General features: G+C 43.2%; 1 protein-coding gene across 1 annotated transcript in view; it reads left to right on the top strand.

Annotated features, from left to right (window-relative positions):
- Nucleotides 1–17,425, top strand: part of CTSO (cathepsin O) — a 114,897-nt gene that overhangs the window by 80,935 nt on the left and 16,537 nt on the right. The window contains exon 5 of the mRNA XM_085641716.1: nucleotides 5,053–5,174. Within this exon, the coding sequence (XP_085497842.1) occupies nucleotides 5,053–5,174 (122 nt within the window). The remainder of the gene's footprint in view (nucleotides 1–5,052; nucleotides 5,175–17,425) is intronic.

Genomic DNA, 17,425 nt, shown 5'->3' with positions numbered 1-17,425 from the left:
TTTGCTAACTACAGGAATCTTTAGGGTTCTTTAGCCTATTACCACTATGAGAGTGTGATTGAACTTTGATAGGTAATGCACCTCTCCAAGAAAGTGACCTCTGTAGCTGTTTGGATCGAGAAGAGAGTACATTGTGGAGTGGAATATGACAGGGTAGTATTTGCCAGTATCTATATGGCTTCACTACATGAGTGCTCCACTTGCCCTATTATAGTAACTTGCTTCCACCAGAATAGGGCTGCTTGTTTGAGATGCAGCAAAATCATTGTATAAAGTTCTCTCAGTTCCAGAAAGATTAGTTTGCTTGTAACAGTGAAAACATGCTGCTATTTTCAGTTAATTAAAGGTTAGCCCAATACCATGAGCAATCTAGATAATATGATGACCGTGAGCATCCTAAAAAAAGTCAAACCTCTTACACTTGTTCGTTTTGATCAGCCCAGAATAGGATGTATCTTTTTTTTTAAAAATCCAGTACTCCCCTTTGGTTGACACAGTAAATCAAAGAATATCCATGGTTGAAACGTTACACTAACATGTTTCAAGGCAGACACACTGTTCTCATTCAGCACTGGCCGGACATGTTCTGTCTGTTTGTCACTTTGAATCCGAGTGCTTCAGAATTTCTTCAATAGGAATAATAAAAAAAGCCTGTACTTGTACTTCCAGAACACTCTCTAATAAAACTGAAAATTGCCAGTGCACTGTATAGCAAATGCTGCATCAATTGTTACTGGTAAACACCATGTGAGAAATTGGGTTGTTGGTTGACTGGGATGTGAAACTCGTCAAGCAACAACCACAATCCCTTGCAGAGTGAGCCACTGAAAGTCACTAAATGAATCTGTGCCTAACTCTGGGTACCTTGGAACACAAGCAGTCAGGCTTAGCTTAGAGGCAATGTGTAAAGTATTTATGCATCACACAAAAAGTAATAAAGTAAAAGCACAACATATGAAAAATCCCAAACCAATTTAGAAAAATAGATTATATGTTAATAAATTATATGACAACAAAACAACAAAAATCCAATGAGTAAAACTGGGGATATTGATTTTAAAGTACTAAGTGAAAATAGCACCAAAATGCACAGAGCGCCAACAAGGGTTATCTGCTGGTGCTGGACAGGGAGCAAGTCAACCGTTCAGGCTGACCGCGATGAAGCGCAGGCTGACTATTGGGATCAGACTTGACCTGCTGAGGGTAAGTACCTTACTCCAGGTTGCATCGACTTTGAAGATCCTGCCGATTTCGAAACAATGTGTCGCTGTCGATCTTTCTAGTGGTGGCAATGCGCTGGTCCCAATCCATGCAGCAGCGATGCATCGGCTTCAGTGAACGCAGGGATTGCGACACAGAGTTCTCAGTGTTGTCATCGATGCAAAGCCTTCGTGTCTGGTAGAGCCTCATGCAGTGGTGGTTCCAGGGCAATGTTTGGGGTCAATCCATGCAACGAAGGCGATGCACCATTTCTGGGACACAATATAATCTGATGCACTGGTTCAAAATAGGATACATGGGTTGGGTGAAGCAAGCACCTTCTGCTCAATACCAAGGGTCCACGACTGGGGTAGCACCACTTGGCAGGGCATACTCACAGAAGGCAGAGTCCAGGTGCAGAACAGGAGAGTTGGAAGTCTTTTATGTCCCTGAGACTTCATTTCAGGAGACCAGCGAACTAGACCTTGTAGTCACTCTGGGTTCTTGGAGTCAAGTGGTGTAGGTCCAGAGCTAAGAGGAAAAATGACAACTTTGTTAAAGTGGTATTTTAAAAATTGTTGCAATAAGTTTGACTTTGCCATTAAAGAGGATTTATCTTTACAATTCCATAGGTACTAAACTTGACCGATCTACCTCCTCCTAATTAGAATTGCAGTGTATTAGATGTAATAAGTATTCCCTAATGCTATCCTATGGAAGGAGTAGGCATCAGTAGTGAAAAATAAAGTTGTGAGATTTTACTAACAGGACATGTAGGGCTTAAAAGTATATGGCCTACCTTTTAATTATTTAAGTAAAAGAGGGGGTTGGGCCCATAACACCACCCAAACGAGGCCTCAACAATAGTTGTAAACAACAGGATGTTTGGAGGTGCAATTTCGATCAATAACGTTTAAGTGAAAACCACCTGTACAGCTCGAGCGGTTTTGGTGTCTTTATTACAGCATCATTCTTCAATTAATTTTCAAAATACACGGTCAACATTTACATCATGTCAATCCGAAAAGAAGAATCAATCAAGGCCCCAGGTTACTAGAGGTGCACATTACTTAAATAAACGCCAAGTTACTACTGCTTCAGACTCAATACACGTTCATCGGAGCTCAACCTTCCTACACATGTGAAAACTCCATTACTCACACGGTTCTAAGCTCCATTTGTTGGTAACCGCCACCGTGTTCATTCCTCAATTACGAATGTGCCTGACCTAGTCCTGGTCCTAAGGAGAACCCCAAAGAAATTAATGGTTCTGAAACGCGTCGACCTGACCTAGCTAGCCCTGGTTTCTACTGAACCACAGAGTAACTCAGTGCACAAATAGGGCAATTAGGTTGCTATGTTTGTATTGACCTGGCTAGCTTATTTTGGCAGATTGCAACTTTGAACACTGTGAATAATCAGCACCGCCACTGTTTCTTTCACAATTCTAAGGACTGGTAATTTTTTGTATTGTCATGTGTTGTCACTTATTGGTTGCATAAGTGTCAAATGTCATGTTTTTTCCATTACTGATGTTCTGTTGAACTACCAAATTGATTTTTCTTCTCTGATTGACATGATGTAAATGTTGACCATGTATTTTGAAAATTAATTGAAGACTGATGGTGTAATAAAGACACCAAAACCACTTGAGCTGTCCAGGTGGTTTTCACTTAAGTTATTGATCGAAATTGCACCTGTTGTTTACAACTACCTTTTAATTAGGCAGCACCCTGCCCTATGGGCTATCTAGGGCCTACCTTATGGGTGACCTATATGTAATAAAAAGGGAGTTTAATGCTTGGCAAGGGTTTTTAAATGCAAAGTCAACATGGCAGTGTGTCACTGCCTTTAGGCTGCAATGGCAGGCTTTAGACAAATATTATAGGGCTACGTAGGTGGGTGTACAACAAATGCTGCAGGACCACTAGAAGTATTTCATTTACTTGACATGGGTATATGTTATACCACTCTATAAGGGACTTATGAGTAAATTAAATATGACATTTGGGCATATCATGTCAGTGCCCTCGCTTGAATGTTGAGGAATTCTGATTGTTTTACCAATTATTGTCGAGCATAAGCCTGTTGAAGATGGATATTTATGGCACAGTATCCTTTTTACTTTGACATGCGTCCATAATCTTCTCATTTAGTGACCTGTCTTTAGATTTCTACTTATGATAGAATCTAGGAAGACACATCTCCTGCTGAAGAGGGGAGTCTGAAGTGTTTTGGGGCTGCAAATTTGCTCTGGGTGAAAATGCAGAAGACCCTGTTATGTGGGCTCTGAAATAAGATGCTGGGGAAGAGGAGGAGAAGAGCAGGTATGACTGACTTGGGGATTAATGTATTTTCTGGAGCTCTAGAAGCTAATTGTGCCACCCCGGCCTTTAATAAAGTAATTCTGTAATCTAAAGTAGCGCTAAGCACTTGGGTTTCAAAGCTTAAAACTGACAGATCTCTGCAAAAAAGACCTTACCTACGCCTACAATTCTGATTATGCCTTGGTCAAAATAGCCAGGAGTCCAGCTCTGCCCACCATGCCTTTGAGGCTACTAATTGATATGTTTGTCTTACTGATATGAGTGTAACTGTGAATGAGCTCTACAGAGACATCTCCAATTACACTCTGAGAACCCTGAAGTTCATTTGCTTTTAACATGATCATCAACCCAGAAAGTGCCAGGTGGTCAGGAGATGGATAGTGAGTGTCTACAATGTTCTATTCTGTGGTCTCCATATAAACAGTGTCAAGCGAAGATTTGCTGTTAGTATGAAGCCATAGAGATAGCCTTTACAATACTCTATAACAGAATACCAAATTTAGGTGCCTGCTATGATTTATAACATTGTATGCCTTCACAATAGGGTGAAGTAATAGTTCAAAGTTCAACTTTTTCTCAACAAAGATTGTTCCTTTTGAGTTTGTTGGATGACTTGAGAGGGCATTGGTGAGCAAAAGCCTTGAATGCAGTCATAGGTAAATGGCTTTTTCCATCCTCTCCAATGTTTTGTGCATGTCAGATATTTTAGTACCCTCAAGATGGGCCTCTGTGAGCTCTGTCTGCGTGTGTCCTGCTTTTGAGGGTACTCACTAACAATACTCACTAACAAGTTCTATCTAGAATTCCTCATTTCCTCATTATGCGGTCTCAGTTTCTGTGTGCCTGCTTGAATACATCACAGTGAATATCACTATCTTCCCACAGTACATCATGTTATGTTTTCTTAAAATCTGAACTTTCAAAAGAAATTCAATTTAAGCTCCCTCGGTTTAGCAGTTTCTAGATAAATTCTGCACTTGATGCCGCCACAGACTAGGTGTGAGTGTTTTCTGAGAGCATGTCAGGGCAGCGCTGTTTGTCTGCTTTGACTGAAAATAGAAAGCACATCTGAGATGCAAGAGGGGAAAGGAGAGCAAGGAAGGTGGTGGAGGCTGGCTAGTAATGTATTTATTTTTCACATTTGGGTCAGGGAGGAGAGGCCATGTTATGTAAGGCTCCCTCATTTGTCCACTGCCCCTGTGTAGCAGTTGAAAGCAGGGGTAGATGATTTTGAGGACTGTACATAGCACAAAGTTATAGATGAGTAAAAAGAGAATCGCTGGACTGTTCACTCTTGTCTATTGTCACTCCTAATTCCATGGTGAAAAACATCCCCATGTTTCACTGCTATCTGTCTGTATTTCTATATGTTGTTTTATAAGTCAGCTTATAGTTGTTAACTATAGGAAAACAATGTGCTTGGATCGATTATTAATGTGTGCTTTGCTGAGATTTTGTTCAAATATGTAATGCTAATGTGACTACTGGAGTTGATAAAAGTATATGTTTATCCCTTATTTTGCAGACACAGCTGAAATTGGTGAGAAACTCAGAATACAAATATAAAGCACAGACTGGAATATGCCATTATTTCCCCCAGTCACTTTTTGGAGTATCAGTCAAAGGTTTTGAAGCCTATAATTTGAGGTAACTAATACTTTTTAAATATTCTAGTGGGAAGGAAAGGGGGTAGCACACTTCTTAAAGTCAAAGTAACAGTAAAGATTAATCTTTTCAAAGACAATCAATGGATGTTTGGCCTAAAATTAATCTTACGTAATTTCAACCAGCTGCTTATAATGTTAGCAGTGAAGTCTGGAAAACTTTTTGTTAGAAAGACCATGCTACATTTTCCAGTGAATCTTATCTGAGAAGGCTTGAGGTCACAATGTGTGAGTGTTAGCCGCTCATAGTTTTCCATAGGATTCGGGGAAACTTGCATTGTCGGAGTTTAAAGAAATGGAAGAGATTCACTGTCTGCCTATTCAGATATGTAACAGGGAAGATGGAAGATGTGCTACCTCTGAAAGGTAAGTAGAAATTTCACAGCTATGTTGTTGATGGCCAGTTTACAACCCCAGCATTTGGGCTCATTATACTGTGGAGACTGTTTCTTCAAGTGACAAATCATTCATTCTGACTGTATAAGTTAAGTCCTCTGTTAGAAATTGAGGTCTCTAGTTGACAGTGGCTTACACTGTGTCCAGGTATGAATCCTTCTTTCTAGTCAGGGTATCGGGATCACGCAGCTAAGATAACTGCTGCTCAACCCCTTGGTAGCTTGGCGCAAGCAGTCAGGCTTATCTCCAAGTCAATGTGTAAAGCATTTGTACATAAACATACAGTAACAGTGAAAACACTACCAATGGGAACCACACCAGTTTATAACAATAACCAATCTTTATCTGAACCAAAGAATACCAAAATGACAAAAATCCAACAAACACATATCAAAATATCAATATTAAAGGTTTAAAGGTATAAAACTATGGACGCTTCACTTTTTGTACAAAATACCTTGGATGCATCAAAATCACAAGTTGAAAACAGGTGCAGGGGGGGTGAGGCGCTGCCAAGAAAAGCGATGTGTGGTTCCTTTCCAGCAGGGAAGGTGATGCATTGGTTCCTTGCTCCAGGGGAGGTGATGCGTCTGTTCCTTACTGCTACACAGGGGAGATGATGCGTTGGTTCCTTACTTAAAGATAAGGTGATGCGTTGGTTTTCTTCTGCGAGGAGAGATGTTGGATCGATTCTCCAGACATGCGACCTCAGTTCCTTACTGAAGCCCAGCATTGATGTTGATTACAGGTGTGATGTGTGGAAAATCCGGATGTGCTGAAGTTGATGCGGCAGTCACAAGCAGGCACTGCGTAGATTCCTTTAGATGCACAGCAGGGCCTGCATATGAGTTGGAACGGGGGTCTTTGACATTGGAGAAACAGTGCTCTGGACTCTGGCTGCTGTGGTTCTTTCAGCCACTGACAGGCAACGTGTCAATCTTTTTTCTGCCACAACAATGTGCTTGCTTTTCAACCGCATGGTAAGCTTGCAGCGAGGAAAAAATGACGATGCATGGAGTTTCAGCTCTTTTTGCAGCAGAAGCAACCTCTAAAGGCCCCGAACTGTAATTGCCAACACTTGGCAGGTCAGAACTCCTACCAGAGGAGTTCAGGGACTACAGGTGAAGTCTTTGATGGCTCGAGACTTCTTAACAGGAGGCAAGCACAAACCAGCCCTGAAGAATCTTCTCAAGCAGGATACCAGACCAAAGATCCAGTCTTTAGTCTCTCCAAGACAGAAGCAGCAAAAGCAGGCCAACCCAGAAAAGCAAACACAGAAATGTGGCATTACTCCTCCTGACCGCTCTCCAGTTCTACCTCTCGGCAGTCTCTTCTTGATCGAGAAGTGTTCTAAAAGTCTTGGGGGACAGGTCCAATAATTATACCCCTTTTGGCCTTTGCAGTAGCCATACTTCAAAGGATAGTGGTTGTGTGAGTGGGTGTGAGAGAGGCTGTGCAGTCCGTGAGAGGGCATGTGAGTGGTTTTGTGGGTCTCTGAGTTGATGTGTGAGTGACTTTGGGTGTGTGAGTGGTTGTGTGTGTCTGTGATTGGCTGTGTGGGCAAGTAGATATGCAAGTGGTTTTGTGAGTAGTTTTGTGGGTGTTTGAGTGACTGTATGGGTGGGTGTGTCTGAGTGGTTTTGTTGGTCTTTCAGTGGGTGTGTGAATAATTAGTGTGTGAGTGGCTTTATGGGTCTGTGAGTTTGTGTGTGAGTGGTTTTGTGGGTGTGTAAGTGCCTGTATGGGTGTGATAGTGGGTGTATGACTGGTTGTGTGGATGTGTAAATTGCTCTGTATATCTGAGTGATTTTGTAGGTCTGTGAGGGTGTATGAGTGGTGGTGTGGGTGTGTATATGGTTCTGTAAGTGGCTATGTAGGTCTGTGAGCAGGATTTTGAGTGGTTTGTGGTTGTTGGAGTGGGTGTAAGCATGTATGAATGATTACATGGGTGTATGAGTGGCTGTGTGGGTGTGAGTTGTGTGTGTTTGAGTGGGTGTGTTTGTGAGTGTATAGGTCTGTGAGTCGGTATGAGTGGATTTGGGGGTGTGAGTGACTATGGGCATGTGAGTGGGTGTATGGATGTGCAAGTAGGTGTGTGAGTGGTTGTCGTGGCTGTGTATGAGTGGTGTGTAATTGGCTGTGTGGGTCTGTGTGTGGGAGTGAGTAGATTTGGAATGAGTGAGTGACTGGGTATGTGGGTGGGTGTATGGATGTGCAAATGATGGTCAGTGGCTAAATGAGTGGGTGTGTATGTCTGTGTGAGGGTGTGTGAGTGAGTTTGTGGTTCTCTGGGTGTGTTAGTGACTGTGGATGTGAGAGTGCCTGTGTGGGTATGTGATTGGTTTTCTCAGCTTGCAAGTGAGTGTGTGAGTGCATGTGTAGGTGGTTTGGTGGGTGCGCGAGTAGTTTTGTAAGTCTGTGAGTGGGTTTGTGGGTCTATGAGAGGGTGTGTGAGTGGCATTGTGGGTCTGTGAGTGGGTGTATGAGTGGCTGTTTGGGTGTGTGAGTGGCTGTGTACATGGTTCTGTAAGTGGCTGTGGGTTTGTGAACAGGTGTGAGTAGATTTTTAGGTTTGTGAGTGGGTGTATGAGTGTGTTGAGTTAGTGGCTGTGTGTTTTGTGAGTCTGAGTTAGGTATGTGAGTGGCTGTATGAGTGGTGTGTGAATGGGTGTATGAGTGGTTTTGTGGGTGTATGAATATGTGAGTGGGTGTCTGAGTGGCTGTGTTGGTGGTTGTGTGAGTGGGTGTGTGGGTCTGTGAGAGGGCATGTGAGTGGTTTTGTTAGTCTCTGAGTGGGTGTGTGAGGGACTGGATGTTTGAGTCGCTGCATGAGTGGCTGTGTGGGCCTGTGACTGGGGCAGTGAGTGGTTTTGTGGATATGCGAGTGTGTGTGTGTGTGAGTGACTGTGCATGTGATTTTGTGTGTGAGTGACTATGGGTGTGTGAGTGGGTATATGGATCTGCAATTGGGTGTATGAGTGGCTGAGGGTGTGTGGGTGTATGCATCTGTGAGGGTGGGTGAGTAGTTTTGGGGGTAGCTGTGGGGGGTGAGTGGTAGAGTGAGTTGTTTCGTGGGTCTGTGAGGGAGGGGTATAAGTGGCAGTGTGGGTATGTGAATGGCTGCAAGTGTGTGAGTGGGTTGCAGGTCTCTGAGTTTGTGTGTGAATAGCTGTATGTGTGTGAGTGGGTGTGTCAGTAGTGTAGGTAGGTATGTGGTTGTGGGAGTAGCTTTGTGGGTCTGTGAACAGGTGCATGAGTGGGTTTGTGGGTTTGAAATTGTGATTGGATGTGTGAGAGACTATTGGTGTGTGAGTTGGATTGAGTTGGGTGTAAGGATGTGTGAGTGGCTCTGTGAGTAGGTGTGAGTGATTTTATGGGTATGTGAGGGTGTGTGAGTGGTTGTGTGGGTCTGGGTGTAGCTGTGTGGGTCAGGGAGTGGCTGTGTGGGTCTGGGAGTGGTTTTGTAGGTGAGTGTGTGTATGTTTTTTTAATTTAGGTCAGGATCTGCTGCAGATTCACACAGGGGCCACGCTCAGGGTTGTGGTGCATTCACAGATCTTCTCCTGTGAAAAATAAAAAAAATTCAGACAATTTCTTGCCCATGTGGGGTGCCTCACAGAACCCAACAAAAGTTCGATCAGGTCAGGATGCCTCTATCCTGACCCCATTTAGCCTATTTATTCTTTATCCCCCCCCCCCCCTCGAGGCAGTGTCTCAAGTCACAGAATGGCACCTGCAACTTTCCTCTCAGGTTGCAGTCAGCCAATCCCAGCATTACTGTTGGCACGTGGATCCTCGTCTCTAGATATACATGAAATATTTTTCTTTAATAACTCCAAAACTACTGAACAGATGAACACCAAATTACAAAAAGCTCTACTTCTGGACCAAGATCCAGCCTTCTGCCAAATTTCTTATAATTCTGCTCAACGGTTCATGCTGTAGTTGTGTTTAAAATCTATGTGGGAAATTACATGGGAAACCTGTTTTGGGATCACTCCTTAAGTGAGTGGCAAACTTTTTGAAAATTTCATGAAGATTTGTCAAATGGCACCAGAGTCATTAGCAAAACAAAAAACACTCCGTCTATGGTAACTAGGTCCCAACTATAATTACCCTCTGGCCACAATAAATATATATATATCTCCTGCAGCAGACGAGGGCCGCGTGCACAGTGATTGGACTCCAATGGTATGATCGGCGATATAAGGAGGTGGTTATCCTGATGTGGGGGCTGTAAGCAGCATTTCCTTGTTCATTGGAGAAGAATGTGATTAATGGACATTCATGTTGAAATCAGTAATATGTACATCGTTACTGTCCCCACAGTCATACTCACATGTGTCGGCCACAGTAAATTCTTATCCGACTGCTGGACCACAATATCATTTCTGGCAGAAATCTTCTGCATAACCACTTCATACTCAAGCAACTGCTCGGTGCTCACTCCTTCTGTTTTTCCTCTACCTCTTCCTTTGGGATTGCTAGTTTTGTCATTTTTTTTTGAGGCCGGGCTGTTAGATTTAAAGTCCGATCCAGCCGTAAAAAATATATATATATATATTCACTGAAAAAACCATAGGTTTCAGGCACGTTATAGTTAGCAATTAGCATTTAAAAAAACCTTAGAAATTCACTGAAAAAAATATAGGTTTCAGGGGCGTTATAGTTAGCTGGACATTTCCCTCGTACAAAACCATTGAAATTCCCCGTTATAGTTAGATCAGCTAACTATAACTCGCGCCCCCGCAATGCACTGCTGATGACGTCACATATTACATCACTCATGACATGGTCAGTGACATCACTGATGACATCTCAAATGACATCACTGATGACATCACTGATGATGTCATCCATGTGATACTTTGATGCATCTTCTCACAACCTAATATAACCTTTGATACACCCACTATAAATTACATACTGCCATTCACAAAACCATAGACACTCCAACACCAATAAGTACATACCCCATCACAGAGACTTGGGTCAACACACCCATCCACTCACTCACCCGTACAGTCACTCATACTTATGGTCACTCAGTACAGGACCAACATATGCACTCATACACCTATATAGACACTCACACACCGCTACTCAGCCATAAAGGTACACGCACACATACTTAGTCATGCAAATAATTAATCACACTGCCATTTACTCACCTATACAGTTATACACACACTAGCTCAATTACTCATACAAATACTAGCACATTCTTATGCTCTTATAGAATCAATGATACAAGCACACACTCATCCATACAGCCACTCACACGATCACACACTCTTACCTATAGTCATTTCTGTACTCCAACACACATATATACTGCCATTCACATATGTACTAAATCACACATGTACTAATGAAATATATATTCACTCACTAACACAACCATACACACACTCACCCACCCATACAGTCCATCACAGACCTAGTCTTGAAACCATGCACCCAGTGAGTCACCCACTCACATATCTATGCACAGTCACACACACCCCAGCCACACAAACACTCAGGCACCCATACCGATACTCGGACAACCAATCTATAACCCATATAGACAATCATGTAGCAATTTGAAACCCATACAGCCGCTTACACACCAGCAGACAGACGGATACAGACATTCACACCGTTTACACACTAACCCATGCATTCAGTAAGATACGTTTAATCACTCACTTATAGAGTCAGTCACGCCCCAACAAAATCATCCATTCACACACTTATACACCCACTCATTCTTCAATATGCCTTTCCCTATATATAATAAACATATGTAAACTTTACAGAAACACACAGCCCCCCGCCCTCAAAAAATAAAGCCTCAGGGGTGGTGGTCCCCAGGGCTTGGGGGGGCCGTTCAGCCCCCCCACCCATTTATTTTCTAGCCCCGGGGGGTAGCGGTCCCCAGGGCTGGGGGGCCCCTGGGCCCCCCAATACATGTTACGGTGTTTGCCCCGGGATTTGGCCCCCCCGGGGGCTAATTTTTAGGGAACTGCGGAAGCCCACGCTTCAGTTTTTACGGCTGGATCCGCGCACCCTGCGCGCATTTTGCCGTTTAAAAAAAAGGGGGGGGTCCTGGGAGTCCTCCTGGGACCCCCTAAGCAAGTCTAGAGGGTCAGAGTATTTCTACCCTGCCCCCTTTATGTTTTACACACTTATTTCCCTTACTTCTTCAGCCTCGCTTCTACCGAGGCACAAAATGGCTGCCAACAGTTCCTGGTTTCGAATGTTGACAACCACTTGACAGCCAATTAGCATTCAGCGCGTGATCGGGAGGGTGCGCGCACAGTGCGCAGAGGGTGCGCATAGGGTGCGCGGATACTCTGAGGCCATAGATATATATGTACTTTTAACTGTAATTTTCTCAGAAACTACTCAACAGATTAACACCATTTAAGCAAAAGGCACGAGTCTGAACTGAGGACTACCTCTTTGCCAAATTTGGTGTAATTCCGTTCAGCAGTTCGGGCTGTAGCTGCGGCTAAATGTCCTATGGGAAAATGCATGGGGAAAACACTCTTTTTTTTCTCGGCCCCCGCTTGACAAATCACCCCGAGACTTTCAGGATAGGAGCGGACCGGAGCTGGCCAAAAGTTTGGAAAATTTTGCGAAGATTCGTCAACCAGCAATAGACTTATTGGGAATAGAATATTGCGAATTTCCTATGGAAAATAGGTCCTAACTATAATTACCTACTGGCGACCGCCAGTAGGTTATATTTCCAAATAAATGCCTTCATGACGGAGTGCACTCTCAACAATTTAAATATTGGAAATGGAATAACTTCAGTAACTGAGAAGAAATAATAATAGCATGCCTTGCCTGACGTGTTTCAAACTTCATGTCCTTTCTCAAAGGCAGCATGCATAGCAGCAATGTTCTTTCTGTCTCCAATTCAGTCTCCCAATTAAGTACATCCTGCCCACATGGGCCTCAATGAATTGCATCATGTGATGTAAGTTGAGATGACATGGTCAGTGACATCACTCATGACATGTGTGATGTAATATGTGAGGTCATAAGAAGTGCATTGCGGGGGCACAAGTTATAGTCAACTCAGCTAACTATAACTGGCTGACATTTCACTCGTACAAAACCAGAGAAATTCAGCAAACTATAACTTCCCTGTAACCTTTGTTTTTTTTTCTGAATTTCTAAGGTTTTTTAAATTCTATTTGCTAACTATAACATCCCTGTAATCTTTGGTTTTGTTAATTAATTTATAAGGTTTTTTACCTATCAGTTCCGTTTGCAGAGTGTTGGAGAAAGGGGGTTGGGCCTCCGACCAGCTCTCAGGAATTCCACTGCGTAGGACTTACAGGAGGTACCCCAAGTCCCTCAGGAGTGAAGTGGACTTCACCCCTCAACCAGTAGTGTGCCAGGAGGTCTGTTTGCAGAGTTGTGGAGAAAGGGTGGCATGGCCTCCAAAGACCTCTTAGCAATCCCAATGTGTGGGACTTACAGAAGGTAACAGGAGGGAGAGTTGGCCCCCAAGGACGTCCTTGGGGGGGGGGGGAAGCTTCTCTCCAATTACCTCCTGTAAGTCCCTCACAGCAGGATTGCTAAGTTCTGATAGCCTCTTAGTGCGCTCTTGGTTGGGGGATAAAGTTCCCTTTGCTGCTGAGGGTCCAGGAGGGGCCAACTAGCCCACCTGTTACCTCCAGTAAGCCCCACACAGTTGGATATCTGAGAGGTCATCAGAGGTCACACCCCCTTTTTCCATCGCTCTGCAAATGCACCTCCTAGTGCACTACTATTTGTCGATGAAGTCCCCTTGCCTCTTGAGGGGCCACCTTGGCCTCCTGTTACCTCCAGTAAGCTCTACATAGCTGGATTGCTGAGATGTGGTCAGAGGCCATGCCCGCTTTCTCTGCGGCTCTGCAAACACGCCTCCTGGCACGTTTGCATGGCCCTCCCTTCACTCTGCCAGTTTTGGCCCCAGGGACCCCATCCCCGGGGACTGCCATCTATTTGTTCTGTTTTTATTTGTGGGCCTTCTGAGGACAACATAGCCCCAGGGACCCCTTCCCCCAGGGCATGGCCACATCCTTGGGGACTGCGGGGGGAGACCCAAGGCCCCATGGTCTCTGCTGGCTCCCTACCTCCTGCGGGGGCCGTCATTGTTTTTGGGCAGAAGGAGATGAAAACATGCAACTCCCTCTGCCCAATGCTTTCATGAAGCGAAGCAGAGTTTGCTATGGCATGGTGCAAGCAGTGCATTTTAATAAAAACAGCCCCAGGGAGTTGGCGGTCTCCGGGGCTTCAGGGGGGGCACAAGCCCCCCCCCCCACATTCATTTTATAAACAAAACTCTGGGGATGTGGTGGTCCCTGTATTTAATAAACATTGCTCCAGGGCATCTCATTTTAACATTACCCCTGGGACCTCGCCCAGCCGCGTTTTTTTAATTTCATTTTCACCGGGATTTGCGGACTAAACGCGACTCCTCCCAAATTTATTTTAAAAAAATGCTTTTTTTGGCCCTGAGGGTCCCTGTGTGACCTCCTCAGCAGGCCTAGGGGGTCAGGGAGTTTCTACTCTGGCCCCTTTTCTTGTTTTTTAACGTTTATTTTTTTTTAACCTTTTTTTCCTGTGACTAGGTTCAACCGAGTCACAAAGTGGCTGACAACCTAGTTGGCAGCCAATCATATCGCAGGCTTGAGATCGGGAGGGTTTGCATATCCTCTGTGCCCATATTTGGATATCTGAGCAATATTTACATTTCTCCGTAACTACTGAAAGGACTTACACCATTTAACAAAAAGAGTGCGTTCTGAACCAAAAGCTACATTTCTGCCAAATTTGGTGTAATTCCGTGACAAATTTGGTGTAATTCCGTTCCGCAGTTCAGGCTGTGGCCGTGTCTAAAGTTTCCTATGGAAATGAACATGGAGAAAACGTGTTTTGGGAACCCCCCTTTTTCTCGGTCTCCGCTTGAAGAATCACCCGACTCTTTCAACACAACAGCTGACCTTACCGCCCCATTAGTTTTAAAAATTCCGCGAAGATTTGTCAAACGACGCTTAAGATATTGGCAGAAGATTAAAAATGCTTTTTGAATCGAAACAAGGTCCTAACTATCAGTAAAACATATATATATATTTATATATATTTATATTCACTTAAAAAACCATAGGTTTCACACTTGTTATAGTTAGCTGGACATTTCACTCGTAAAAAACCTATGAAATTCCCCCGTTATAGTTACTGTAGGCAACTATAACTCACGCGACCGCAATCCTCTGCTGATGACGTCAGGTATTACATCACTATATTTAGACACTTATTTACCCATGTCTTCTTCCATTAATCTTTAGCTATACATATATTACAAATATTTATTTTTCATAAAGACACATATGTCATCAGTGATGTAATATCTGACGTCATCAGCAGAGGATTGCGGTCGCGTGAGTTATAGTTGCCTACAGTAACTATAACAGGGGAATTTCATAGGTTTTTTACGAGTGAAATGTCCAGCTAACTATAACATGTGTGAAACCTATGTTTTTTTAAGTGAATTTGCAAGGTTTTTTAAATGCTAATTCGTAACTATAACGTGTGTGAAACCTATGTTTTTTTCAGTGAATTTGTACGGTTTTTTAAATGCTAAGTTATGTATTAATTTTTTTTTTCAGGTTTTTCACCGTGCGCGCACCATGAATTTTTTTTTTTTTTTAAATCGCACGGTGCGCGCACCTCGCGATTTTTAATAAAAAAAATGTTTTTTTCTCCCTTGGGGGTCCTTCTGTGACCCCCTGACCAAGGCTAGGGGGTCTGGAACTGTCCACTCTGCCCCCTTTTCACATTCTCCTCCTTTTTTTTTCACCCCCTCAGACTGCGAGAGACAAAATGGCGGCCGACACTTCCTGGTTTCGACCGATTCGAATGTTTACCGACATCTAACAACCAATCAGAATTGCGCACGCGCACGGCAGGGTGCGCGCACAGTGCGCGCACGGTGCGCGCGTATAGATATTGATATGCTTTTAAATGGTATTTTCTCAGGAAATACTTAACAGATTTACACCAAAAAAAATTACAATTAATTTTTGCCCTTGGGGGTCCTTCTGGGACCCCCTGACAAAGGCTAGGGGGTCAGGAACTGTCCACCCTGCCCCCTTTTCACGTTCTCCACCTTTTTTTTTCACCCCCTCAGAGTGCGAGAGACAAAATGGCGGCCGACACTTCCTGGTTTTGACCGATTCGAATATATACTAAGATCTAACAACCAATCAGAATCGCGCACGGCGGCGTGCGCGTACGGTAAGCTTACGGTACACGCTCGGAGCGCGCCTATAGATATGTATATTGATTTAAATGCTATTTTCTCAGGAAATACTGAACAGATTTACACCAGACCTGCAAAAGGCATTTCCTTGACCTTATGGCTACCTCTCTGCCTATTTTCAACTAATTCTGTTCAGCCGTTCGGCCTTAGCTGTGTCTAAAGGTCCTATGGGAAAATGCATGGGGAAAACGCGTTTTGGGACCCCCCCTTTTTCTCAGCCCCCGCTTGACGAATCACCCCGAGACTTTCAGGGTAGGAGCTGAACGGAGCGCCCCATTAGTTTTGAAAATTTTGCGAGGATTCGTCAACCGGCGCCAAAGTTATTCACGCGACCGCAATCCTCTGCTGATGACGTCAGATATTACATCACTAATGACATATGTGTTTTTCTGAAAAAAAAATATTTGTAATATATGTATAGCTAAAAATTAATGGAAGAAGACATGGGTAAATAAGTGTCTAAATACAGTGATGTAATATCTGACGTCATCAGCAGAGGATTGCGGTCGCGTGAGTTATAGTTGCCTGCACTAACTATAACGGGGGAATTTCATTGGTTTTTTACGAGGGAAATGTCCAGCTAACTATAACATGTGTGAAACCTATGGTTTTTTAAGTGTGTGTATATATATATATATATATATATATATATATATATATATATATATATACTAAAACTCTAGATTTATTATAAAAGTTTAAATCATTTTATTTATTTATTTATTTTCGTGTCTCCATTATTTTCAGTGCTGGATTTACTCTACCAATGGCTGACATACATTCGCGGCTGCCAGGGAACATTTTAGCTGTTACCTTTAAAGGGGCAGTTTGTGAATATTAACAGGCTTACTCATGCATAGTGGGTGTTTTGTATTTGGTTGTATTTCTCATTTTCAGCCTCTCGCAGTCTATCCCACATTTACTACTAAAACGCAGACCTACCTGTGATGAGATCCCTGCATGTAGGTTTATCAATCGCATTTTGTAGTAGATGAGTTGTGCACTTACAGAGAAAAGGCATTTAAACAGAACAAAACATAAGTGACGTATCCACAGCAGTCAGAAGTTATGGCAATGTCTAAAAGCTATTTGTCCACAAGTAATTTTGTAATAAACCATGAAAAATAATTAATCACTTTTTCACTATATCCAAAGGAAAACACTTCTGGAAATCAGTCACCTGTGGGAGCTGAAGTGGAAAATATAACCACTCAAAATTCTACATTGTGCAATTAATTGGAGATTTAGGATTAAGCCTGTTGTTTCGTTGAGACAGTCTAAATAGTTGTGTGCTGCCTCTGTCAGTATAAAAAGAAACCTTTTCTCATGAAGCCCTAAGTTTTTCATAGTCAAAATGGCTTTTTGTGCTTATTGTTTAAATGCTGACGTCAGAAATCAACAAGAGATGCTAACCTCACCAGAACAATCGTATTCCTCACTTTCAGAGAACAACCACAATACTTACCATTCCTGTGTGTGTTGCTTTCTGACTTCCTCATGGGAATCCTGTAGCCCAGCGATGCCAAGAGGTT

This window comes from Triturus cristatus, chromosome 2_2 (genome assembly GCF_964204655.1).
Source record: "Triturus cristatus chromosome 2_2, aTriCri1.1, whole genome shotgun sequence".
Lineage (NCBI taxonomy): Eukaryota > Metazoa > Chordata > Amphibia > Caudata > Salamandridae > Triturus > Triturus cristatus.
Note: the sequence above shows the minus strand (reverse complement) of the source record. Positions and strands in the feature narration are given on the sequence as shown.